Raw genomic sequence first — 27,922 nt, 5'->3', positions numbered from 1 at the left:
ATAAAGTCACTCATATGGCAATGATCCACAAATAAATAAGTCTGTATGGACTTAGCACAATCTGATTGAAGGTGTGCAGTGGACAAAGGGCCAGGCGTTGCCAGGGTCAAGCTAGATGTAGATACAATACCTCAATGCAATACCTCTACTAATCTGCCAGCAGTCATGGCAAAAAATAGAGGGATTGATCTGGACCTAATTACATTTACAATATCTTTGGATTTCACAGCCTTTTGTCAGCACAAAATTGAAAATGGCAGTCATGTGTATTAACCCTGTCACTGCTAGTGCGGCCATTCAACAATGACTAATGGACTCTTGGTCAGAGCTGCTCTCATTTCTCTTTGTGGTTGGGTCAGCAGTTAGTATGCCTGTCATAGTTATGCACCTCCAACTTGTCTCTTTGACCTTGTGCAGAGCTCACAGGGACTTCATTGTATGTATGTTAGGGTGTAAATTCAAGGTGCCAGGTAAACTGGGACAAGGCGTTAGCATTTGTGATGGGAAGTTGTTTAAAGGGATGCTGTTGTTCTAAATCCAAAATGTAGGCATTATTTTTTTTTCTTTTCTTGAGGATAGGATAGTGGATAGAGTAAGAACTGGAGATGAGATAGTGGTAAGTGACAAGTGGCAAAGTACTGAGGGTTGCAGTCAAACTCAGGCCACCCTCCTTAAGAACTATAGCTTCTGTTAATAAGGTATTAGATATAACTGCTCGGCTATCTGGCACCTCTTATTTTTATTCTTTAGCAAGATAGCTTATAACCCAGATGTTGGAACATTTAATAAATAGTTTCAAGATTATGCTAGATCTTCAATATGCTTCCCTTTGGCATTTATAACCAACAGAAAACCCAAACGTAGGCTTTATGTTTCCCCCCCGGTATCAGAGAATGAGATTACTAGTAGCCCAAAAAGTGCCTATGGCCTTAGGCTGTCTGGTGCGCGAGCTTCTGTGTTGAGGTAGTTATCTCCTCGTCTTTCATTGTTGTTCTTATTCCATGCTCTGCTTGCCCTTTTCCCTCTGCTCCATTACCCTGACCCTTTGACAATGTGTTTCTTTCCACAATTCCAATTCCGTTTTTAACATTCACAACTTTTCTTGTAATTTCTTTGGTCAGTTACTCCCATCCTTTAATGACAACCTCATTCTAACATTCTACAAGATTTATGATCATGCTGTGCATTTGTATTTACAGGCAAGAAAAACTCCATTCTGCAACACAAAGTACAACATGACCTCAGCTCGGGTGTACTCAACTACCAAGAGAATGAGATCATCCAGCAGATTGTGCAGCATGACAGAGATATGGCCCACTGCGCCCACCTCTTGCAGAATGCTCCACCCCGGACTCCTCCATCCCCTACTCCTGTAATCTGGGCCCCCCTCATCCAGGCCCCTCTCCAGGCAGCAGCAGCCACGACCTCAGTAGCCATTGCCCTTACACACCATCCTCACTTTCCACCAACTCTCTTCAGGCCACCAGTTTCTGTTCTTGGTTCCCTAAAGGATCCTTCCAGTCATCTAAAGAAATTCCACACATACGTTCCTCCAGCATCTGGCTCTACTGGGGACTCTCCCTGTAGCACACCCTCTAAACTGAGCACTGGGGTGGACATGCCATTGCTAGCCACTTTTCGCGCCCAGCATATGACATCAGGAACCGGGGCAACTGGCTCTAGCCTACAGGCCTCAGGTAGCGGAGGCAAACATGGACCTAGCGGGGCTGGTTCTGGGTCCAGTGGAGGAGGGACCTTTCCCTCTGGACAATACTCTTCCTCTGGTTCACCCTCATCTAGTATGGCCCAGCTACACCCACAACCACAGCATCAACAGCCCTTTAGATCCAGCACCCCACCTCTCTCAAAAATCTTCCACCAAGGATCTATAAGTGGCAGCACAGGTTCAGGAATAGGTGGGGGAGCAATTGGAGCCTGTGGTGGGGCAACAGGGTGGTCTTCAGCTGGAGCAGCTGGAGGGTCTGTAGAAGGAGCCACTGGAGAAGATGCTGCTTGGGCTGGAGAGGACTTCACAACTGGAACAACAGAAGTGACTCCTGGGGTGAACTTTGGGTTGGGAGGAGCTACTTGTGGCTTAGTAGGTGAGATCTCAGGGGAATCAACAGGAGGAGTATCTGAAGGATCTGTTGCTGCTGCTTGTGGCAGGTTAGTTAGTGGGGCATCAGGGGTATCGGTGGGGAGCATTACCTTAGGGCAAACTGGAGATGTAACCAGAAGATCAATGACAGGGACTTATAAAGGATCATTAAAAAGAGCTTCCCGTGGATCAGTAGGGGGGGCTTCTGGAGAATCACTGGTAGTGACAACAACTGGGGGGTCTTTAGGGAGGGCTTCTATTGGATCACTGGGAGTAGTTTCTGGAGGACTGACAGGAGGAGCCTCTGGAGGATCCCTTGTCAGAACTTCTGGTGATTCAATGGTAGGGAATTCTGGAGCGTCATTAGGAAGGGCTTCTGTTGGATCAACTTCTAGCCATATAGGAGGGGCTTCAATTGGACAAGGGGTAGGGGTGATTGGAGGACATGTTAGCAGAGCAGTAGGAGGGGCAGTAGGGAGCCATATAGGAGGGCCTGCAACTTGTCCAGCTGGAGGGTCTTCTGGTGGAATTACATCCGGATTTATTAATTCCTCCCATTGTCATAGTCCCATTTCTACCAGCTCTTCTAGCCCTATGCCTGGTCAGCTTCTCCATAGCCAGCCACCTCCCAAGCCCCCTCAGTTGTCTCCTTTGCAACAGTTTGCTGGAGGGGGCAGGACTACAAGTGGCTTGAACCTCTTCAATACCCCTCCACAAGGCTCCCCATCCCTAAGTAGAGGACAGCACAGCCAACAGCCTGCTGAGGGCTCTGTATCTTCCCTCAGCCACTTTAGCCTGCCAGGCCTCCCATCTGGCTTTCTGCCTCACCAGGTGTCACTAGAAAGATCTGCCCTAGCCTCCCTGGCTCAGTATGGTTCAGCAAATGCCTCTCCCTGCCTTACCCCCATTGCACCCAGCCCTACCATTCAAAGCCCAGTGGCCGGTAGGACTTTCCACTACAGCGATCCCTCCAGTGCCATGGGATCCCATAGCTCTCTGTTCATGCCACAGTCTTATCTACCTTCACAGCTTCCAGGCCAGCCACAAACAACAGGAAGAGATTCTCCGCTAGGCCGCTTTTCTGAGGACTTGAGACTTTTATCCAGCTCACCCCCACCTTTGCATCAAGAGGTGGCCCATGCATTAGGTCACCATACTCCTCCCCCCTCTGTTGAAACTGGATATTACCCCTCACCTTTTTCATCACCAACTCTTGTGCCCAAACCCTGTAGCTCAGTGCCGGGGCGCATGACTCCTCCAATCCAGACGTCTCCTGGGCACCCGCACCAGACTCGGCCCCCCGGGACTTCCCCAGCCTTGCATCTACGGAGGGGCTCTGCTGCCTACTCATCAGATCTAGAACCTCAAACTGTCCGCTCTAAACTTCCCTCCAATTTGTGAGGATTATTCACACCCTCCTGTGCTCCGACAAACTAAAACACACGCAAACTATCTCCAAGTGTGGCGTTCTTTTCTGTCTATCTTCAGACTTCACTGTGTTCAACATCTCATTTTACAAAGATCTTAACTTTACTGTGATTTAGAAGACACTTTACTGGGTAACTCAGAAGTATAGAATATTAAGTGTTTATTTCAAACATTGTCCTTTTTTATTCGTGTATACTGTACATAGATAGAGATATATTTAAAAGATAAGTTAATCAAGGAACTAGGAGGGTGTGAAAAGGTATCTACAGTTAAAGGACAGTCATTTTATTTATATAACTATGCCAAATTCATCCAGTGGTGTTTGGAGAAACATTTTAATGGACAACACAATAATCCTCTTTTTTCAGCAGGAACCTATGCACTATTACCTGCATGTATAAAGTCTTTTTTGTGTGTAAAAAAAAATCTACATTTTCAGCACATACAAAAAGACGTGTTTCAACAGGCTGACTCTTGTACCATGTCATACAGGATCACATATTGTTGATTCTTAAATGTATATTTTAGATAGTAATTATTTATCAACTGTGTTCCTTTTTTCAAATCTTTATGAGGGATGAAGAAGAGATTTTAGAACCAAAAATTATTTTTCTGTGGGGTAATATTTCATCGCCTCTTGGCCCTTCCATCCTCATATATTATATCACTTTATTGTGATCTTGAAGCAAAGAGGTTCAGATAGTGACTCTCCATCTCAATATGGATACAAAACAGTTTGTGAGCAACTGCCTTTCTGCAAAGTCCTCAACTATATCATAAAAAGCTCACATTGTCTTCCAAGCACATGCCCCTAATGTGTGTAGAAAACATGTTATTTTTCTTTCTGACTGAGTGCAACTGTTAAAGTATGAGTGCTATTGGGAATACGTTGAAACTTCAGTGCAACAGTCAGATGCAAGGGAAGATTTTCCCAGCACAGTTCAAAAGGGGGGTTATCCTTATAAAACATTCAATCTACCACAGCTTGTGTTAAACCGTGAAGCACTCTAATTTAGACAACTACAAAAAAAGGTCCCAAAATTACACTTTTTATTCAGAGAGCTAATACAGTACCTGGAGTACGCAAGCTGAAATATCAAACAAATTAAATATTGTTTATTTTACATTACTTTAACTGCAGCTGCTATATTATCTCTCTGGACATATTTCCTCTTTGATCAAAGTGCGAAACTTTGAATGTATGTACACGTTACAGAGAGACTGTTCCATATTTAAGATGTTTTCTTCAGCAGCCAATTCTCAAGCAGAAGTGTCCTTTAGCAAGATGCAGAGCAAATAATGACAAATTGTATTAGGGCAATCTGGATATGTGACTCAGTACTCTAAGTCAGTAAGCCTCAAGCAGCTCACTCTTCACAGCACATCCCGCAAGAAAATATTACCATTCTTCTGTCCTGCATCTATAACTCTGAGGAATATACTTTCTTACAGCTTCCTCCATGCACAGCAAGACGTGAGAAAGCCTTTGACAGCCATTTGTTTATTTTTTGCCTCGATTAACCTTCTAGAATAACCAGCACATTATTGAAAGACACAGTTTAGGTCACATTGCTGGTATTTTTTTGGTTACATAATTCGTAAATGGAGTGGAATGTTGAAGTAGCTGTTAGACATCAAAGATAGGAATAGGTGCATCATATATGTTTATTTATTTATAATCTGATGATACTCTCAAGGAGCTTTACAGTGGTCAAAAAAAATGGGAAACAGATAGAGGGAGGTATCACGAGCAATGATATGCTTTTGCATGTTTGTATGTATCTCATCGCCATGACAGACCTGTTTCCACTCAAACAGCTGAGTCCCTAACTCAGTCACAGCACTCAGCCACAACACCCTAATTTAACAAGACATGTCTGTAATCCCTTGACCCTCGCAGGCTATCATGGACTCACACACAGAGTTGCACAGACCATGTTCTCCCCTCATTACATCTCCCACAGGTCCCTAAGATAACATATCAGTAACGTAACAGGACACATGGCTGCACGAATGCACATTTGCAGACATGCACACCACCACAAGAGCACACGGCGGCTGTCGATTTAAAAAAATAACAAATATTCAACAAACCTTTTTTTATGCACATCATTTTATGTTCTGGATATCATCACTAAAGTTTCCAAAAGCAAATCTATGACTAGTCCATTTTCAATTTCTTAATGAATTCTGATCAGCCAAACCAATTTATAAAAGTAATTCTACCATTTTTATTTTTTCTGTCTTGAAGAAATGATCACATGCACTAAAGGAAAAAAATAAGTTTTGAATCCCCAACTTACATACTATACACCTAAAGGCAGTTATTTTATGCTGTGCTGTTGAGCCTTTGGTAAAATTGACTGAAAAATGTAATCAATTATGATTACATTTTTCACCTTTTTTTCTTTGCTTGGATAACGGCTCAATGTAAACATCATTGTGTGATGTCAAGATTCATAAAGATACAGTTCTACCATTGTAGCAGGTAAGAACAAATAATACCATCAGCTTAATGTTGTAAGACCAGATAGAAAACAATAGTTTGTGAAATAAATAAAATCAACAATTGATATATGCAGAATTAAAGGAGCCGGGTTGAGAGGGTGTGAACATGGCAAGAACTTTATGATTCTCTGGCTTATCATTCAAGAGATACTCCTGAAGTAAATTACATAGGTGAAATCGATCATAAATTATTGCCTTTATCTCGACTTCTGTTCTTCACAGATAGAGCAGGCATTACTCAAAGCTGGGGCAGTGTTTCCTTGTTTACACCTGCTGTTGAAAGGTTTCTGAAAGGCTCAGTAACATTAACATAAGACCTGTGTTTTATGGTACAACATCATGGACTCTTCATCACCATTTAGAGGGGCAAGAGGGTAGTAGGGACAGAGACAACAGAAAGTAAACGCGTAGACCCGTTTAATCGCTGGAATACTGATTAAATGCAAACAGTGTAGACATTTAAACCCCAGTCCTTCTGTTAGCCTTGCACTGTACAGAAGCAGACAGACTGCTATTCCTTCCACATGGGAAAAAATACCCTTTTTTTAACTTAAAATGTGACCTTATCGAGATATGGAGTCTAAGAACAACATTTAGCTGGTCTATGAGGCACTGAGAGGATATTTATCTGACTTCAGCGAAGGAGGAGAGAGTAGCAAGGCACCTCATGGAGTCATATGGGAGGAGTTACTGTTCTGGGGACCGGCCTTCTCTTATTGTTTGTTTAGAATGCTAGTGGATGTTTGTCAGTGTGGTATTGATTGGGGGGATAATAGGGAAAGCTCTTACTGTAGCAAAGTAGCCGCTGTAGCAGCCAGTGGGTGTGTGTGACCTGGCAGGGTCGATGGCTGGGGCTGGGCTCAAATGGAGGAGGGTGGGACAGGGAGACACAGGTCATAGCTGAGGGAGAAATCAACACTGGACAGGGATTGATTTGATGGCCTGAGCTTAGTCCGGTGTTTCATCACAGATAAGTAGTGGAGGGAAGTGTTTTGTGTCTCCTTTTCATGCCAGTTGGAGAAGCGACACTATCTGCAGGATGTCGTGTCTGTTTCGTTTTGGCTGCAGTGTTTTCTAAATCTCCCATTGTGCTCTTTATATTAAAGAACATTTTCTTGAAATTAAAAAAGACATTTTTGATTTGACCTTCCAGATTTGAAATCTTTTCCTTAAAATAAAAGCAAGCTTGGTTCAAATTTTTTAAACTAAAAAAAAACCACAACATATTTTGTAACAAAATGAAACTAAGAACATTGTCACCTGACAGCTGCGTTTATTCTTCAAGGGAATCTTCCTTTACACTCCCCTTGACTTTATATTGCAGCCTCTTCTGTAGCATAATACTATACAGACTGTGTTTTACAGGGTTCATGGGAATTTTTAGAAGGTTTTGAAATTATTTTGTAACAAGAATAGAACTGTGACTCACTCGCTCATGCAGGGAACTATTTTCTTCACACCTCCCGTCTAAACATGGGAAGAAACCAGCTGTATGAGAGCAGCAGTAGAAAAAGCAATGAAGGGCAGTTGAAGGATCACAACAGCTGCCAGCGATGTGTCTAAGCGCTGCGAGGGAGTCTGCTCAGAGATCAGTTCAGAGGAAATACTGGGAAAGCACTTGACACGTCTGTTGTTGCTTTGATGCTGTAAAGTGTTGTTTCTGTTTTCCCTATTGCACTGCTATGAATTGATTGCTGTATTTTAACTGAATCTGATCTAGGCCAGTGCTACATTGACGTGAGAATGAAACTGAAGATTTTGGGGTGAAAGAAATGTATCCCATCTGGCAGGAGTTATTTATCTCTCCTCTGCCTCAGGCCATACCTGGCTCTGGCCCTGTTGTTGGCTCTAGGTGTTGTGTTGTGAAGCAGCCAGCAGGTTTGTAGTTCACCCCCCCCCCCCACCCCCTCTCATTGCAGAGCTTTGGTGTAGCTCCACATGGCACTTCTGTTCCATTTTATGATTAATGCTTGTTTCTGTTGCGCAGCATTTTCAGATTTTGTTTGGTGCGCTTCCAAATTCGCTGCCTAATCTTAGCCTCTCCCCCTCTCTCTCTCTTTGTGCTGTCCTACTCACCCATAAATATGGGTTGTTTAACCAGCGGTGCACACTGATGAAATCATTTGCTGTGAATGAAGATTAGATGTAGCAGCTGCGTAATCGAACCTGCAATTTCTCTGGGGAGAAAGAAGGCATGCGCTTTTTGTGGGTTTTTACTCCAAGGCCCTAGTTATTCATTCATGACCCCAAAATAATTTCACAAACATTCTGTTTATTTCATTCACAAGCACTGAATCAGGTGTTACGTGTGACCGTTTTCCTCATTGCGTTTATATATGACATGAAAATTGCTCAATGTGGTGAAAAGTTTAGTTTATTGTAGCATCAGTTGACCTCTTTGCTGCAGGAATAACACAATAGTAATCATATTTTGGCACCAAATGGGCAGTGTAACCTAGATGTGAATTAGTTCAGGTATACCCCCTGGGGAAGATGAGTATAAAAAATCACTATAACTATGACCATTCGGAATAAAAGCACTGTGCAGCTAACTGACGTGAGTCTCTCTTTTTAGCCATCAATAAAAAGACATCAATGAATCAAACTTTCCATTATTCATAAGAATTGTTTGTTTTTACATACAATCATTAGATTAGGTTCATGTGTTTTTTTAATGGTTGCAGTATATCAGAGTGTCCTGTGTTGAAGCCATAGGTGAGGCTGCTCTTCACTGGATCAGCTTGGGAGAAATAAAAGGTTGACTTCTTGCTTAATGTGGAGAAATGAGGGTTTACATAAATCATGTGTCTCAGAACTGTCCAATTTTTTTTTTTTTTGCTGATGTACTATAATTCCACTTAATCTAATGTTGAGACATTCTGATGAGAAGGTATTTACGTATGCAGATTTATATATTTCCATAGGATCTATTTATATTTCTGTATTTATTTTAGTCTATTAATAAGTGATCTCCATAACAGATACTGATAAGCAATGCTCATCATGTTGTGTATGTGTGTGTACAGAGTTCATAACATGTCCATGAATTTTGAGTAAACATTTAAATTGTATAATCTGTCTTCTATGATGCGATGTAGCAGTGGGACATTTTTTTGTTACTTGATGCTACAGACCGGACTTTCTACTTGAAGGCTCAACTTTTTTGTTTTACAAAGGCGTCGACTGGTTTAACACTTCTTACAAGGACGAGCAACCTTTTGAGGAGGACAGTATTTTGACCGCTTTGCTATTGATCAATGGATATCTATTTTTTCTGCATTTAACACAGGAACTATGGAAAAAAAAGCAATAAGGGAACTGTACAGGTATGTTGTGACTAGACATGTAACTTTGGGACATTACACTGACCCACAAAACAGCCACACACATCGTAGCCGTGGCTCAAATTTGTGAGGCGGTGAAGGGACTGAGGCAAAAACTGCATTGTCAATAAGCACACATACTGGATGAAATAAAATGGTATAGAATAAACATCAGAAACACCCGACTGTTTTTTTTCTCTCTGTTTTTATTCAGACAATATACACCTAACTACATTTTGATGTTTTCTTGCCTACCTGTTTGCAGCTGGGTACACGATATGGGAAATTGTTTTTTCCCCTGCATCTTGTGATAGCTGTCAATAAGCATGTGTCTTTTGCAGACACACAATGAGTCAGAGACACACCCGGAGAGCGGTCAGGAGACAGGTGAAGCTCCTCAGAATGTTGGAAATGTTGGCAGCCAATAAAAAGGAGGACAGTCTGCGTCTGCCCCTGTGAGCACTCAGCCATCTGCTTCATTAGAATTCCCCCTTGAGGTAACCTTCCTTCTGCAAGAGGAACTCATTGAAAGTGAAGGGCTTTGTTTTAGATTGTCTTTTGTAATTAACCATTATTCTCCTCCTCTCATGCCTGCCTGCTGGGAGAAGACGAGCTGGCGACAGAAAAGCGCAGAAGGGTCCTGGTGTAAACGCTGCATGGCTGCCACCGCTGCCGCGTGAGCCTTCACTATATACTGCCAGTGTGTGTGGTTTTTTTTTGTGCAGCAGGTCAGATCAGTGAGGTCACGCTGACATCCTCACGGTTGAGGTGGCTGTCTCTCTGCGGCCACAGAGGGAGGACCGAGACTAATGCCCTCCTCTGCTGTATCTGGGATAATCTGCTCCAGTTCTCCTTGGGTCAAACTCAACAGTAATTAATCCTACCATTACCCCGTGGGCCTTAGGGGTAAAGCACTGTAAGTGTGTTTGTCTCATGTATTTTCTCAATCTCAAGATGGCCCTTTTCAGCTCCCAATGTGGCCCGAGAGGAGAGAGAGCATGCCTGAGTCTTGTTGGAAATTCAAATGATTGAATAGGGATATTTAAATGGGGCATGAGGATTTAGTTTTTTTTTTTCAGTTGACCAAAAATTGTTACTTGAGTCTCTTTAAAGGCTAAGATCTGAACAGAGTAACAGGATCAAAATCAGAGTTTTTATATAAATTAAGCTCACAAAACTTTTTTTTTCTATTTCTGAATTTGGTTCTTTTAAGGAAAAAAGCTTTTACTTTTCATATCTCTTCACGCCCATAGCATGCAGTACTGGCTCTACATTTCTTGGCAGCCCAAGGCCCAGAGCACTTAAAAGCACACAGTAACTACATTACATTGGTATTAGTGCTTTATTTCCTCTAAAACCCAACCATCCAAGCCTTTTGACATCTGCCAGTTTATTCACAAATATTGTCCAAATGCCAAGTTTGCAGCTTCTGAAGTTTACTTTCTGTGTCAGTGTGTGAGTGTGTGTGTGTGTGTGTGTGTGTGTGTGTGTGTGTGTGTGTGTGTGTGTGTGTGTGTGTGTGTGTGTGTGTGTGTGTGTGTGTGTGTGTGTGTGTGTGTGTACGTGTGTGTGTGTCCACGCACATGAGTGACTGCATTTGTGTGTGCCTCCCGGGATTAAGTTCATGAAAGCATACACATGGATAACATCAGAAAGATGGCCAAATGGACCTCGTGCCCTACTTTAAGGTATAGCAAAGTGCTATCCAAAGGACCGAGAGGCTTAATAAAAATTGATGTAATGTTTATCCATACGTGTATAGTACAAGTACAAGATACATTTCTCCAAACACTTTATTCTAAGGTATCTATTTGCATTGTTAAACAGCATGAACATCTATTTAATAATTATTTTTCTAATCCATTAGAATCTAGTTATCCACATTACTTATGCTAGATGATAAATGATGGACTATTAGTTTTGATCTGGTGTTCTAAGATAGTAACCTGAGTTGTTTTTCTTCAACTGTTATGCTTGTACTTAAATCTACACTGAGAGTATGTCACATAATATTATATCTTTTATAACCTATTTGGGCCATTTTCACATTGATCATCAATGCTGTTAAATGAGAGAGATTGAGTTCCATGTGATGATGTGCTGCCTCGAGCTTTGACCCAACTGTGATGTGTCAACACAAGAACCAGCAGCTCAAGTTGTCACCCTGCCATCTGCCATCTACATAAATGCCCATTTTTGGCGCAGAGCCAATCTCCCCTCCAGACAAACCCTACAAGGCTAATACAGTCAGCATCCTATTTCTGACATGAGGGGCTTAAATCCATCTTGAAATGCTCAATAAATGTTTGAATACTGTTTATTGAATCGGCCCTTGAGATTGAATTGCTGCGATTAATTCTAAAATGTTAAATCCACTATTTCAAAAAAAATATGACCCCTACTCTTCACTGATTGCTGCAGACAGAGTGAAATATTTAAGGGGATATTTTTGGTGGGGTTTGATTTAAGGGAGCGGGATGTTCAGTGCCTGTTTTTGAAATGCTCAACAGTAAGCGGATGTATTTTCGCCCTCCATAACAAACACAATAATTTGCAAAGAAACCAAATACATTTCAATATATTAGCATGCTATATTGTTCAGTGGATGATTCGTGCATATTTACTAAAAAAAAACCTCTTCCTCTCCCCCGAATAATAATATATAAAAGAAACCCAGAGGAACTCATTTAAAAGAGAGAAAAATACCTTATTTTTAGCAACTTTAATCTTCCATGTCTAGAGAAAAGATCTCCTTCGTCACATCCCTTTTGGCTGCAGAGGCGCTCTTTCCCTCACCAAAACAGACATCATCGCTGGCTTTTTCACAGAAGTGAACTCTACGGCAAGCAGAAGACCCCAACCCGCCCCCCAGCCTGCAGCCTCTGTTCCCTGTTTATCATATTAGCCCGTGCCCTTGAGCATTTTGCATCCAGACTCAGCCTTTGAACTTAGGGGAGAAAGCAGACCAGGGCGACCATACCATAAATCATGGGGATTTAAATTCTGACAGTAAATGGCCTTGTGCTAAACCATCGCCTGGCTTCAGAGAGGAGTGTGTTGATTGGTTGTCTTGGTGATCATGTGCCCCTGCCGTGGCTCCACTTCAGAGAGGTATAAAAAAAAACACAGAGTCCTCTATCTTTTTTTCTCCTCTGTTATGAAAATTAAATAAATATTTGCTGCAAAATATATTTTGTGATAAAATCATGCAGACATTAATGCCGGCTATGAAGAGCTGGGGGATCAAATTATCACCCACCATATGCATCTAGAAAGGCTTAATTACAGCAGCACAGGACTAGCCATTGTTGAGAATAATTAAGACAGTTTGAGTGTCATTACTGATTCCCACAGCTGTAATTTTGCACAAGAGCCAGCCTGTTGAGCTGAATCACTTTAGGAGGAGATCAGAGAAGAGGAGCAGTTCTGAAGTCATGAAACGCTCTGAATGTCACACACTAGTCTCTGCTTGACCTCCATGCTTCACCTGCAGATATGTCTTAGCTGTGAGCACAAGGGGAAATAAGGCTTCACGTTTAATGATGTCATATTCAGTAATTGTCTTTAGAGGATCATTTAGAAAAAAAGTAATGTGCCCCAAAGCTGGACATTTACATTACTCACATATGACCTTTAACCTTTAAATACTAGTAAATTGTTTTAATTTAATATCTTTTTTTATTATGACTCTCCTAAATCAGATCTAAATGCTAAACTAGTAGATTTTACTTGTTCACAAAAAATCTATTTCAGATATTTGTTTTTCAGGTTGTTTGTCTTAAATCAATACAATGCTTAAATGATTCAGCATGTTATGTATTTAAACATTTAGACAGGTAACCAATGAATGGGCTTAATCACCTTCTTATAGAGTAACAATCTCAAACTATGTAAACAAACAATACACAACTGTGATATAAAAGTAGTGAATTGATGTATAAAAGTTGAATTTTTTTAATTTTATTTAGGCTCTCTTGAATTCTCTCTGCCTATACAGCTTTTTTAGTCAAAAGTTTATTTTTTAATCAAATGTGTATATGTTATAGGCCAACATAGTCAAAGGCCAAGATTTCGATTGTTGGAGGCCCAACCTGCCAGTTGAATTTGTCCGATGTTGTTGATTCCAGACCTAAATGTGGCCTAAACAAGCTCATAAAGATAGATTCAAAAAGACTGCAGGCAAATGATTAAGACTTTACAATCTGGTCATAAGCTGAACAACTTTACTGTGATATTATTCTCTGTTGCATTGCATCCAAATTTAAAGACAAAACATTTCTCATCAAACAACAGGTAACAGATGGAAAGCACAAGTTAAAAGAGACAAAGCCCACTTTGGGACTATCCTGCTCATGTGCAGTGGCCTGTGCTGTTATGTCACACAGCCCAGGAGAGCTGTTACATATACACTGAGAGGAATCACAATCAGCTGTGACTGTTAGACCCGCGACAATGGACCCCTGAGTGCCATTCTATTCACTATGTGCCTTTTTTTCTTCTTCTTATAATGGAACATAGAAATTCCCTGTTGCTGACCACCTCTGCTGTGCATAGAGTCAGAATTAGATCTCACAGAAAGGCTTAAAGGACTGTTGAGCACTCAGCAGCACATTCACAAAGAGAGGGAGGAGGACGGAAGGGGACAGGTTAGGATGGAGTGAGGCAGAGGAGACAGAAGAATGAGGGGAGTGATCAGGAGGTGGTGAAGAGGGAGACCTCGAGGAGAATTAATTAAGTGTAACTCAATGGTTACAGCCACATGTACATAGACACAAAAGGGGACCTGATTCCCTTCTCGTCTGTTCTGAGACATAACAAACGTCATCTTGGCTTGTGTTAATTGTCTTATTGTTAAATTTCTGAAAAATAATATTGTAGTTCATAAACATTTCTATCAAGTATTGAATCAGTTACATATTGGTATAGGCTAATATTACTGTGTCACTTATACCAGCTGAGAGGCAACATTGGTGTTTACCTTGTTGATTAATGGCACGTATTGGTTTGCGTTCATTATTCTGGCCCTCTTTTGGCTGCCAATGAAAGGGGCCCTTTGAAATGACTTCTGCACATTGTCAGCATGACTCCAGAATGAATAAACTCATATAAAGCTAAGAAGACAGGCAGATTATTCAGAAATATGGTGATTCTGCCATTTCCCCTCTCTGCTTGTCCGTACTGTAATGTTTTTCCATTTCTTCCAGAGTCTGGCCGAGACATATTACAAAAAGACTTTATTAAGAACACAAGCAAAAAGTCTGCATCTTCCAAAATCTTTTTAAAATCCCTTGTGCAAAGATAAAACTTCTTCTCACCTTAAGGCCAAAAATTTGACGTTACCTGTCATCAATCACAGGTAATTATCAATTGTCTTCCATAAATGAAGAAAGTTTTGCTAAGGTCAAATCAAATATTCATCAAATAGCTTTTTGGAATGCCAGTGTAGAAGATTCATCCCCGCTTTAAGTCAGATTTTAAACAGCTTTTAAATGTTCCCCTTAAGTAACAAAATAATCCTTTTGTGACTGTATAGTGATGTAAGGAGGGTTACGGTCTCAAAAGGTATAAAGCTAGGGAAACATGGTAGATGTAGTTAATATTACTATGTTGGTAGCTCTGGGAATCATGCTGATTTTGCAAACATATCTATATATTTTGGAGTCATTGTTTTAACGCTGAGAGCCAGGTGTCTTCTATAAAACCTGATCTACCTGTGGCCACCTCTGAAACAGTCTCACGGAGGCTACAGTATAGAGCCTTTATATAACATGAAGAAAGCTGATGCTAATTTGAGTAAAGGATGACTCACTTTCATTAGCGGGCATGGATCCTTCTGAGCTGTCTTACCTTTGATGTTTCCTCCTAAGGTGTTTCACTGGGAATCCTTTCTTATTTGCAAAATGTGCAAGATTGATATTGCATGTAATTGTCTGTGTGTGTGAGTGTGTATAAGCACATAGCTCACAGCAGTGGATACAATAGACAGTTACAGTATGATGCCAAGAGCAAAACAGAGAAAAAACAACAAGAGGGAGGAGTGGAGAAAATTGTGTTGTGTGTGTGTGTCTTTGGCTGTTTCTATTAAGTGTGTGTCTGTGTTAGAACCAGGACACAAAAGCTGTAAGTGTGTCAGTGTGTGTGTGTTTTGTGTGTGATAAGAGGGATGGAGGAGGGGTTGAGATAATGTAAAAGGCAGGATGAAGGTGTGAGAGGGTTGTGCAGGGGAGAGAAAAAAGCCTGAGAGGGAATGGGCCAATGATGGAGTTTGTCTGTGGCCAGGGTGAGTATATGTGTATGTATGTATTTATGTATGTATGTGTGCTTTTGTATGTGCGTATTTGGGCATGTGGCAGACACCTGGGAGAAAGAGGCAGTATTTTGAACAAGTCTGCACTACCACTAGGATTAAACGAGGCAATTAAACACTGAATGTTTCATGATTTTCATTTGTCAACCATAAAGAAATGATTTTTTTCTGTTGTTATGATTAACTTTGATGTTTTTCTGGCTGACCTGTAGATTACATTCTGTTCCTAGATTCCTAAAATGACTGTTAGCTAAACCCCAGCGCCTAAAAGTGATTAGCTGGTCATAGCTTAGCAACGGAACAGCAGGTTGGAGTGACGTACATTAGCTTCCATAGAAATACCTATTTGTACTGTATCTGGGCTTGTTATCTTACCTTAAATAGCTGTAATTGAGCATTACTTTAAAGACCAATAATCTCACCAGTAGAATAAGTCTGTGAAGTTACAGCAAAAAATAGTTCTGTCAGTTTACAATGGGCCAGTCCTCAGTGATAACCAGGGGTTTAGGCTAATGTTAGCATGTTTGCCCTGCTCTTCATTGGATTTGGGGATTTTTTAAACTCCAGCTAGTGCAACGTCAACACTTACGCTACAGTACCAGAGGTAGCATAATGTTGGATGTAAACCTTTCAAAGTCCTCGTCCTCAAATCTGTTGGAAACTTATATCATCATTCATGGAACAGAATTGACAGCCACCTGCTTGCAGTGGGTAAGCAGCTTGGCTTACTCTAACTTATTGTATTGTAAGAGTTTTTGAGTGCTTTGTCTGTCCCAGCTTTGAACTGCATTTAACCATGGAAGAACAAAGAGCTTAAAACCTTTAGTTATAAAGATAAACGTGATAATAAATTCAGATTATTATCATTTTTTGCACATTAACTGCTCTGTATATTGTTTCAAGAAAAATCAACAATATTAGTGAAAATTGGTGCATTTTTCTGTCATTGATTCCAGGCTTCAGAGTTTCACACTTAACCTATTTGGGAAGAAATTGTGGCTGCTTTGTGAGATAGTGTGACTAACTGGCTGAATCCAATCAGTGTGGAGTGACTGCAGTGAAATGTCTTAAACCGCGTGGAGGGAGTTGCTGAACGAATTCAATAATTCCCACATAAGACAGAGCTTGCACTCAAAGAGATCCCAGCGAGGTGAAATCCACTTCCTAATCCCCTGCCAAAAATTTCCAATGAAATAGAAGGAGAATAGGTTTTCCTCCATGGCTTTATGTTGGTCAGCTGTAGGAGGCTCTGGAGCTCCTGAAAGGATACTTTACTGTCTCCTCTCTCTCTCTCTCTCTCTCTCTGGCTCCCCCACTGTCACCTCTTCCACTTCCTTTCACCTCCCTCCAAAGCCCTAAATCACTCTGACTGTGGACAAGGATGCTGTTAATAAACAGCCGGCAGGGAAGTGCTACAGTTACCTGTTTGTGTGTGTGTGTGCGTGTGGGTGTGTGTGAGAACAGCCAGAATAACTTGGGTCTTGGGGGAGGAAAAAACACCCTATCTGATACTGATAGCAGCTTAGAGTGATAAATCCATCAACATTATTTTCCTAAGCCATTTTAGACATCGCAATGTAGGAACAGTTATGTGCTGCATTGGATTGTATGCTAAATAACAAAGCTCCACAGCGCTTATAAGACAAGAATCATTTCCTAAAGCCTGATGATGATGATGATGGGGCGTCAAAGCTAAAGTAAAATTTAGGTACAGCCATTGTGTGCAAGTCACGGCTGAGAGGCTGGGTCATACAGTTTGATATGCAGGTGCACAGAAGCAAGGGGATTCCTGCAGCAAGCGGGCAGCTCGCTTGTCAGAGGTTTACTGAGCCATGACACACACACACACACAACACACACACGCACACACACATCTCCCCTTTTTGCAGTCATCCGCAACAGTAGGGATGATAAAAATATCACAGGCCCTATCAGGCAATTAAACAGGGAGACGCATCAGCCGAGTGTGTTGGATGCTTAATGGTTTCACTACCCCCCCCTTCAGAGGAGCCAGTGTGACCGGCCAACAGGGGGGACACGGACCACTGATGGAGGGGGAAATCAGAAGGTTGGTGAAGCAGCTATATTGGTCTCGGTGAGCAGTTTTTCTGTCATGTGGTAGTAGAAGGGTGCTGAGGGAGGTCTTACCCTGTACTGAGGAAATGTTTCTGCAGAAACAAAATGTTTTACCTTTGAATTTATAGAACTAATTGAGGAATTATAGTAAATAATTTCATCACAACTATCAAAAATATATGAAAAAATACAATGAATATTTTGCAGAATAGTAATGGATATTGCCTTACCAAGATTTCTAACTTGAAAAGGGTGGTTAATTTAGTCATTTGCAAATAGTGGACCAATAAATGTAAACATACATCTGCTTTGCTTTAGCATTATGAGGACACCTTTCATTCACCACCAAGTCTAATGCTGCTGCTGCTGCTCTTCTCATAGGTTAATGTCCCTGGAAAACCTGCAACACTTTTCTTATCAAATCAAGATCAGAATTTGTAATGTGAGCTCACAGGGTCTAACATCTCAGCTTTATTCTTAGGACATGCAGACATCTCACCTCTGATGCTACTTCACCTCAGGACGTGTAGTACACTACAGAGGTGATGGATCTACATCTCTAAAATGGACAGTCCTCCACCTAAATGGCAGTTATCAGCTGGGTGATAAAGTTTGGTATCTGCCACTCACCCCGACTCTGTGATGGGCTCCATGACGCCTCATCCAATCTACAGCCAGATGATACAGGGTGGCACCGGCATGGACTCTGATAGAGACACAAACTCGTTTTGTGTGTGTGCGATAAGAGAGAGAGAGCAAGGCAGATATACAGTATGACAAAGACAGTGATAGTGCGTGTGTCTAATGTTCCCTTGATTCAGACTGACGTAAATGGAGACAGAAGGTATACTCTGTTGGAACAACAGCCTTGATAAACCGGTGTCATTGTTAAGCACCCAGGCAAAAATAAACATTCACAACAGATGGAAAACTTCGTCTTTGATGGCTTCATTTGTTGGTTGGAAATAAATCTCTTTTATCTCCATAGTATGTAAAAATTACAAAAAGAGGAGACTTTTGAGAGCAAATATATGATAAGAAAACCTGACCTTGGAAAACACAGTTTGAAGATATACATGTGCAGCCTTGGACTTCACCTTGGGCTGTAAACATAAACACACATTGTAAATATTGCAGAGAAAATATCCAACCCTCAGCAATATTTTTTACACTTAATTTATACATTTTCCTAAAACTACACATAAAGTTAATACTACATTTGTTTTGTTTTTTACTCCATGTGTTGTTATCAGCTAAGTTTAATGTGCTTCCCTGTCTTTTAATCTGAATAATTTTTATGTTCATCTTGAGACAATGCAGGTTATATAAGAGAAGATTTAGCTTAAAATGTGCTTGGAGTGTGTTGTCTCACAGATTTGAGTACTCGGTCACATGGCTCAGAGGCATTTTAGGTAGCAGTATGCACAGTTAGTAACACGGCAGCAAGCTTATTCTTAGTCGTGAAATTAAACGTACAACATATGGATCTAAAACAGAGAACCCAGAATCATGGAATGAATGCACAATACTGACAAGAATAAAATACTATAACAACCCTAAGTAGATGTTGCCGTATAATGTATCCCCTGTCTATTTGCATGAGTGTTTGCAGCCACATGCAGGGGGAACACTCCTCACCATGGCAAACAAGAATTTGGCTGACAAGAACCATGAAAAGGCATGGAAAGTGGCTTGAAATGCAGAATGGGAACTTGATGTAATAGCTCTATGTGTGGCTGTATTCTCTCCCCCCTCCCCATCACTAACATCCAAATGAAGGTCTGCTAAGTCAGCTCTGGTCCAGCATGCTGCTGCTGCTCCGCAGCTCAGCCTCCCAGTGTGTGTGTGCTGCACAAAAAGATAGGACTCTCAAAGGGTCGCCACAAGGCTGGACAATTCAAAAGCTCCCATTTCTGCTCGCTCCTCTCCCTCTATCTCACTTTTTCTAATGGAAAAAAAACAACCTGGCTCACACATCAGAACATGCTGTAACATTGATAAAATTACTTATTACTCCTTGCAGCACACTTTTCTCTCTCCCTGGATTCATGAAACTCCTTACCACCCCTCAAAATGGCTGGTATCTCATGGCGCTTGTCTAGCCTGTCACCCTTCCTCTGCAGTGACCTTGAGACATAGATGAAGGAGGGACGGTGTTCCTATAACTGCTGTAACACATTTCTTCTCTCCCCCATATAGGAAAAAATACAGAGCAGCATAGATGGCTCTCACTTACACTGACAGCTGAAGGAGGGGGTAGAAAAAGCCTCTGCATATCCACATCAATCAAAACAGGATTAGGGTGCCTCTCTCTGGTCCTTTTTATTTCCCATTAACTTGAAGTTGCTGATGAAATATGGAGCTTTTTAAAAGAAACTGGGAATGCATAGCATCAATGTGTCTTTCACTTTCTTGAGTAATTATGTTAAATTAAAAACAAGCTTAACAAAATCAGAATTATTCCCAAATAACAAGCTAGCTATATAATAAATCATTGCCATTTACAAGTTTTGAAAAATGTGACTGTAGTCCCCGCTCTCATCCCCTTTCTAATAAATAATTTAAAAGTATTGGCAACATCTTCAGTATAATCTGAGTTTAGAGGCTGTATTCTGACACATGCTGAATTGCCATTGTCAATGACAAAGAGGGGAAGCGTCTCTCTGACAGCAATATAAACAGATGAAATGACATGACAATGTGTGAAACAAAACTGTCTGCTGTGATCAACCACCTTCACATGCAAAGTGATCCGCCACCCTCCAAGGAAACTGCTGTGACCGGTCACGTGACTCATTTGATGCCATTCTTCCATGCCCTGTTGGAAAAGAGATGCAGACCAGAGATGATGCATGAATTCTTAATCAAATAAAGACAGTGAGAAGTGATAGGAGTGGAAGGCAATTGTCCTGGCCATGCTGAATTAATGAAGCGCTGGCTTCCTTCCGCATGCCAAGATTCTGAATGACTCTGCTCATCACTGTTCTCTTGAGCCATCTCATCTTGAGCCATCTTGACCATCCGCCTCTATCCCCGGGCCGGATTCAGAAACTAAGCATTCAAAAACTCTACCATGTGATACCCATTCTTCTGCCGCTCTCAGTAAAACGGAAAGACGGATCACTTTAGCCCACAGGCTGATTCTCCTCATGACCTTGAGCTCATGCAAGGGAGGGGTTGCATTCTGCAGGAAATTTGGGTTCTGAGTCTGTCCTGAATAGTAGGAATCCATAGTTCATCTGAGGATGTGGAAGTTGCGGTCCCAGTGCACGTCTGTCATGCAATCCTGTCCTAGTCCTGTCCAGAAAACACTCCTCTGTCCACCTGAGCCACCGCTCCATGTGCCTGTCTGCTGGCAGCTCAGAGCCAATGCATTGCTTCACACCAATTCAAAATCTAGTTGCACTTTTGTCCTGTCAGGTTACAGCTCCTCCTTCACACCTAAACTTTTTTTCTTAACACCTGTGATAATGTCACTGTGTATCTGTGTCCTTGTACCATTTCGAACAAAAAAAGTAGAGAAAGAGAGAAAAATAAAGTCTCAATAACCGAAGGTGGAGTTGGGCATTCCCATGGCAACCAGGTCCTGTGGTATAGACAGGGATATCAGGCCAAGCCCATGCCATTTGCATACAAATTGCCCAGCTGGCACCTTGTTGTTATGACAACGGCACACAGCTCCCAGAATTCATTTGGAAGTGAAATACAAAAGGAAAGCCAGTGAGGAGAGTCACTGATGATTTTTTTTGTCCCTCATAATGAAGACGTTGCTGACACTGAAACTATGTTCTCATGTAAATCCAATCACCATTTAGTACCTGCAGGAAATGAGAAAAACCAAATACTTTAACAGATAATGACTGAATGTAGTTCACATTGAATGCAATATTTAATGGGTATCTATCTACACCATGTTATATCACAGAAAATTGCCTTGAAAAAATGAACTCTTAGTGAAATATTGTCAAAGTAATAAACTATCCACACCAAAAAAATACTTTTTTCCCCTTTCCAAATAGATCAACAAATTCTACATGACTCATGGCAGATACTTTCCAAAAGTGCATGTGTCTTCTTCTTGGCTCACCTATTTCTGCAAACATTTATATAATGAATAAGCCATGAGCCATGCCAAATCCTCAGAGCTTGAGAGGGAGAGAGTAAACTCCGCTGACAACACAGTGTCCTCTACTGGCAGTGTGCTGCAGGAAGTTTACACACCCGCCTGTCTGGCTAAACGGATAATATTTAGCTCAAGGGCAACAGAGCTGATGCTTTTCCATAGTCATCCTGGCTCAGCTTACTGGCCGGTTAAATTGCACTGCCGTGGGCTTCATGAGCATTTGGTGAACCCAGCAGATCTATTTACCCCCAACAACCCCCACCAGGCTGTGGTTTAATCATTGACCTCTGTGGGGCTGTCAAACCATTGAAGGCTAATCAGTGCCTCCCTCAGTGGGAAACAAAGCAGCTTCAGGACCCAATACTTGACTTTTGTAGTATGGGAGAGTGCTGATCTCAGGGCAATGTAAGCTCCCTGCCTTGTACACATTCAACTGTGCACTTTTCCTTCTTAGCGGTTAATATTAAGAGCCCCAATGATGCTCTTGTTACCGAATGTTAGAGACAACTGGTGCAAACCACTTCAACCTAGGTTGAAAGACCTGTGTCAGCAACAGCACAACAACAGGGCCCTGTGTGTGTGTATGTGTTTATTTGTGTGTTGTAACCTACCTCAGGGTTACAGCAGAAGGAAGGTGACACATCCTGCCTCCCCAGCATATAAATGCAGGAGCCTTCTCACTAAACTGCTGCTGGCTCTGAGGCATAGCAGGTAAGTGTGCTTCTTCCTCGTGAACGTGCAACCTTTCCCAAGGTCATATCTTGCCAGCAGCTCAGATCTTTACTAAAGCACCACCCTGCTCATTTGTCACTTACAATCCAATTCAACATGGCAACCCGTTGGGGACTGTGCGGTGCGGGGAAGATCAGCCATGACTTCAGTGTGGCTCTGAAGACTCTGCCGCCTGAAGATCACCAGGTACTTTATACACACACACTTACTCCATCTTTATTGTCAGTCAGATTGTCTCCCTTGCTCTGAACACAGCTACTGACAGAGCAACACTGCAATATATCAGTCTTTTTTTCTGTTTCCTATAGATAGTAGTCATTACATCGAGGAGCTTGGAGCGTTCCAAAGAGTTTGCCAAGAAGCACGGTATTCCTAAGGCTTATGGCAGTTATGAGGAGTTGGCCAACGACCCAGATATTGGTGGGTTGAGCACTACGGCAGCCATAATGGATGTTTGTTCCCCTTTGAAGCTGAGCCTTGAATATGTGTGTCCTAACAGATATTGTGTACGTGGGAGTGCTGCACACAGAGCACTGGAAGGTTGGTCAGCTGTTCCTCAATGCTGGGAAGAATGTCTTGTGTGAAAAACCTTTCGCAATGAACTCAAATCAGGTGAAGGATCTCGTTGCCTCAGCAAAGAAAAACAATGTCTTCCTCATGGAGGTAAGGTTGAAGTGTAACACTGATGTAGACCTTTGCATTTGGGCGCAGATGAGTTTAGGTTTTAATGCAAGTACAGGTTTAGGTTTAAAATGAAAACAACTAAATTATGTGTGTGTGTGTGTGTGTGTGTGTGTGTGTGTGTGTGTGTGTGTGTGTGTGTGTGTGTGTGTGTGTGTGTCTGTGTGTGTGTGTGTGTGTGTGTGTGTGTGTGTGTGTGTGTGTGTGTGTGTAGGTGCAAACCTAGTTCTGGCAAGAAAATCTGCCCACCAGTACCTTTAATATTCAATATTTCACCTAGCTTTTTTCTAATTAATTTTTGTAACTTCATATACATATTGTCTGCTTGTTTGCTCTCTGCCTGTTACTTTAATTGTCTCTCTGCTTTTATTTTCTGTTGTAAAGCACTTTGTTACTTGTATAGAAAAGTGCTATACAAATAAAGTATTATTATTATATTGGTGATGAAAAAACCCACGGAAGTAGGCTAACTGCTGCCAGCCAAGTCAGCTTCAAAATCTTGAAGATTTATTAATGTTAACATGTGATTTCACTTCTGCCATAACCTTCTAAAAGCTAGGCAATGCCATTGGTGGTTGTAGCCTAGATTAAAAACAATCCTACCAAGCCGCATCTTTTGGTAAAAAGTTGTATTTTAGTGCTTGTAATGAGGGCATTTATAGCACATGGGAGTCATGTGGGAAGAAAATCCTTGATTGTCCTGGGAATATGTATGTAGATGAAAACATCTTGTCGTGTCATGTTTTACCAGCACATTTGCCGACACAATCCTGGGAGGTTGGGAAAGTAAAGAGCTGGGGTTAATAAACTGTGGCTCAGGTGAAGTTTCAGTAAAAATGGTTTAATGTTGCAGTGGTTCTAAGCTGTCTGTTCTGTCTCTCCCAGGCCATCTGGTCCCGCTGTTTCCCCCTGCATGGTGAGGTGCGCAGACTACTGGTGGAGGAGGCAGTAGGGGAAGTGAAGCTGGTAAAGGCATACTTTGGCTCCCCTCAGCTCCACATCCCCCGCTCGGTGCACAAGGAGCTGGGCGGTGGCGGGCTCCTGGATATAGGAGTGTACTGCCTGCAGTTTGTGCTGATGGTGTTCAATGGGGAGAGGCCAGAGTCCATCCAGGCCACAGGGGTTCTGCTTGACTCAGGTAGAATTCCGCACGAGGGTCATGCAGCAGAAGTGGGATGTCGATTAGAATCATTAACCACACTGCATGACTCAGTTATCACAAACCGGCTATTGAAACTGCTCAACAAAACACAAGAAAATAAAAGCACTCAGTGAGACTAAGAAAATCATCTTTTTATGAACTTTCCAAAATGCAAACACCTTAGGGGAAGAATTCTTTGCAGAGAAAATCCTAGACTTATCTTTAAAATGTCAGACTAATCCAAATCCTCCCCCGAGAATACAGTAATACAGTAAAACTGGCAGGGGAATTTGTAACTGCATGTCTCACAGCAAGATATCCTTCAATGTAAGACCATCACACTAGGCATGTAATGAGCATTTCTTATCTCTAACCTACCTTTTTGCAGAATATTTGACAATTTAATAGTGTATTGATACGAGCTTCTTCCCCCTTTTTTTTAATCAAAAATTCATGACAGTAAAGCAGAGCAGAATTGAACTGATTTGACCTAATTGAAGTGTGCTGATCAAAAATGCATTGAAATGACCTAAAGTGATCTGAACTGAATGGAGACTGAAAGGAAATTTAACTGATATCCACTGCAATATTCCAAGTATTCTTTTCCATGTTACAATTATTGATTTTTCCAAATGTCTGGCAGGGGTAGATGAGTCCTTGGTTGTGGTGATGAAGTTCTCCAGGAACAGGATCGCCTTCTGCGCCTGCTCAATCTCCGCTCGGCTTTCAAACGATGCTGTCATCAGTGGCACCAAGGGCTCCATTAAAGTATGCTATGCTGGTCTTGTACTGGGAACATTTGGATTAATTAAGAAATGATTGCGACATGCAAAAACTGAGCTGACTACTAATTACTTTCACATTTAATTAAACTTCAGTATTCAGACATCCATACCCACTGCTTCTAATAACTTAAGGGTTAATTGATTGGATGAACGCAGAGATGCATTCCCTTTTGGACCTCCAGGTTGTTGGCCCAATGCATTGCCCCAAAAAACTTGTGGTCAACGACAAGGAGACGGAGTATCCTCTGCCTGAACCCTGCCTCCCCCTGAATTTCACCAACAGCACCGGGCTTCGCTACGAGGCAGAGGAAGTGAGGCAGTGTCTGCTTAAAGGTAGGTCATGATAAAAGGAAAGTTGTGTATTGGGCTTCAAAGAAATGGAATTGTTTGAACAACCAACATTTCAAAGGTAAGGTTAAATACAGACCATGCAATTCAATGAAATTCCGCTTTCATTAGGCCTTTTCTTAGAATTTCTAATCAAACTAGATTGAATTTTTCAGATTGGTAATTAGTCCTCGAAATGTCCTCTAGCATACAGAATACTTCCATTGTTTTACCTCCTATATTTCTTAACATAATCTTTACAATCCCTGCTTTGACATCGTGTATACATATATTATTTAACTGCCTACAAACTGACTTTCTAATGGCCTGATTTTCCTGGTAAACTCCTCTTCATGTTTAGGACTTAAGGAGAGCCCACGGATGCCTCTGCCAGAATCCGTCTTACTGACAGAGATCATGGATGAAATCAGGAAGCAGGTGGGAGTTGCCTTTAGCCAGGACAGCCAGTGACATCATTCCAAAGCTAGTCTGTTTCACCTGACCTAAACCCACTCAGACGGAGCGGACGGAGCAGCTCCAGGCAGGCTTTAGTTCTTTGTCAAGAGAAGATCACGCAAAACATTGACAAAGAGTGACAGGACAAAATATAATGAAAATTACATAAAGATACAATCAGCATTTAAATGTAAATCTTGGGAACATCTATTGTTTGTTTTCAATAAACCTTTTTGCATTGTATAGGCCAGTGAGAGCTTTTATACCACCGATCCATTATGTGTTAGGTGGGGGTTATTTCTGTATGAGATGGACAATGATGAAATCGTGAAACAGACTGTGGATCATCTCAGATTTATTCAGCCATGGTCAGACAACACAGAAACACAACACACATGGCTGACAAAGTGCAGACCATCGCTGACCCATGCTGACCAAGATCACACAATCATTGACAATCATTGACAAAGTGGCCATCATGGGCAAAATGGCAAAATGGCAAAATGGCCAAGTGGCCAAGTGGCTAAGTGGCAAAGTCTTCATCACACAGTGTGGCTTACATTTTGCTAGAAGGTACAGCCCACAAATTCCTTTCCATTTGGGTACATCACTATAAAACAATAACGATGACATGACACTGATTTGTATACGTAACAGATGTAGACTCTTTGTCTAGCAAACAGTTGCTGACAACATATAGTTGGCTCCTATCCAAACATGGATCTGCTACTACTTAGGTGCTTCACCCATATAAGGTTACAGCTTCACAGACCCAAAAGCAGAATTACTGTGAGATGGTTGACACAATTTAAAGATATGTCCACAAAATTATCAAGATGAATGAATCCATGAAAATACGTACTAACAGCATGAAAACACCTAGGTCTGTACAATACAATGCATGACAAAAGGATTTGGTAACAAACATGTCTTCAACCAGATAATCCCACTGTAAACAAATTGAACAACCATGTATTGTGTGACCCTCCTGTCATCTTGTCCTGGATCTAAACCCAGTTGTCACTGGGAGGTCTGTGATTGATGAATCCAATAAAGGACTGATTTTGAAAGCCTTGTTTCATTTCAAATATTACCCTCTGCAAAAACAGGAGACCTGGAATGGCACATTTGAATCAGTGTTCTGTCATGTTGGACCCCAGCAGCCGTGCAAATATACTGTAGATGCATTCTCCCTATACAAAAATAAGTTGCACGGTCTGCTCTTCATGGTCCGGACAGAGAAAGGCCTTTATGAGTCAGCAAAGAGCACGGCTCATTTAATAACTGTTCTCAACCTTTTGGGCTCAGAGGACTCCAAAAACAGGAGTCTCGTTTGACTCAATCTGTTAGATGCAAAATTGATGCGATATCATTTCCCCCACTATTTTGCTTGTAAATGAATAATCTCAGATTGCTGTAGATATATTTATGTATTAAGGAAGGAGTTAAGCTCTTTTTTCTCTTTGCAGCAACTTTGCAATATGGTATTAAGATGAGGAATTAAAAATGGACCAGAAAGTCTCAAGAAATACAATGAGATTTAAACAAAAATATTTTTTTAGAGGCCTGATTTGTGGCTGACCACCATCTGACACTCCAGGTGACTACATGAAAAAAGACTATCAAGAGAAATGTAATTTATTCATTGGAAAGATAAAATATCTTTAAAAACTCCTATTATTTCCTTCTTTTTTTTCAATCTATAATAATAGATAAAAATGGGATAAAGACTTTATTCATACCATGAAATTCATGTGTAAATCTAGCTCAGAACAACTCACAAAATAATTCAAATGTAAAACAAATAAAATATAGTGTCTAGTCTGATATCTGATACAAAAATGATCATTTCAGACTAACAAATTATAAATACTAGGTTAGAAAATGGTCTATCTGAAATTAAAAAAACAGCTACAAAAATACAAATTAAATTAAAA

At 41.3% G+C, this 27,922-nt stretch overlaps 2 protein-coding genes across 2 annotated transcripts in view; both read left to right on the top strand.

Moving 5' to 3' along the window:
- Positions 1-9,597, top strand: part of hcn4 (hyperpolarization activated cyclic nucleotide-gated potassium channel 4) — a 70,516-nt gene extending 60,919 nt beyond the window's left edge. The window contains exon 9 of the mRNA XM_065953018.1: positions 1,200-9,597. Coding sequence (XP_065809090.1) covers positions 1,200-3,499 — 2,300 coding nt within the window. The 3' untranslated portion in view covers positions 3,500-9,597. The remainder of the gene's footprint in view (positions 1-1,199) is intronic.
- Positions 9,598-22,548: 12,951 nt separating this feature from the next.
- LOC109980646 (trans-1,2-dihydrobenzene-1,2-diol dehydrogenase-like) lies at positions 22,549-27,035 on the top strand. The gene is made up of 7 exons (XM_020629477.2): positions 22,549-22,781; positions 22,904-23,015; positions 23,095-23,258; positions 24,162-24,414; positions 25,061-25,185; positions 25,385-25,535; positions 25,891-27,035. The coding sequence occupies exons 1-7, from the start codon at positions 22,692-22,694 to the stop codon at positions 25,998-26,000; spliced, it is 1,005 nt and encodes a 334-aa protein (XP_020485133.1). The 5' UTR covers positions 22,549-22,691; the 3' UTR covers positions 26,001-27,035.
- Positions 27,036-27,922: the final 887 nt, after the last annotated feature.

The sequence above is a fragment of the Labrus bergylta genome, chromosome 3 (genome assembly GCF_963930695.1).
Source record: "Labrus bergylta chromosome 3, fLabBer1.1, whole genome shotgun sequence".
In the NCBI taxonomy this organism is placed as follows: Eukaryota; Metazoa; Chordata; class Actinopteri; order Labriformes; family Labridae; genus Labrus; species Labrus bergylta.
The sequence above is the reverse complement of the archived record's forward strand: the minus strand, read 5'-3'. Positions and strand labels throughout refer to the sequence as shown.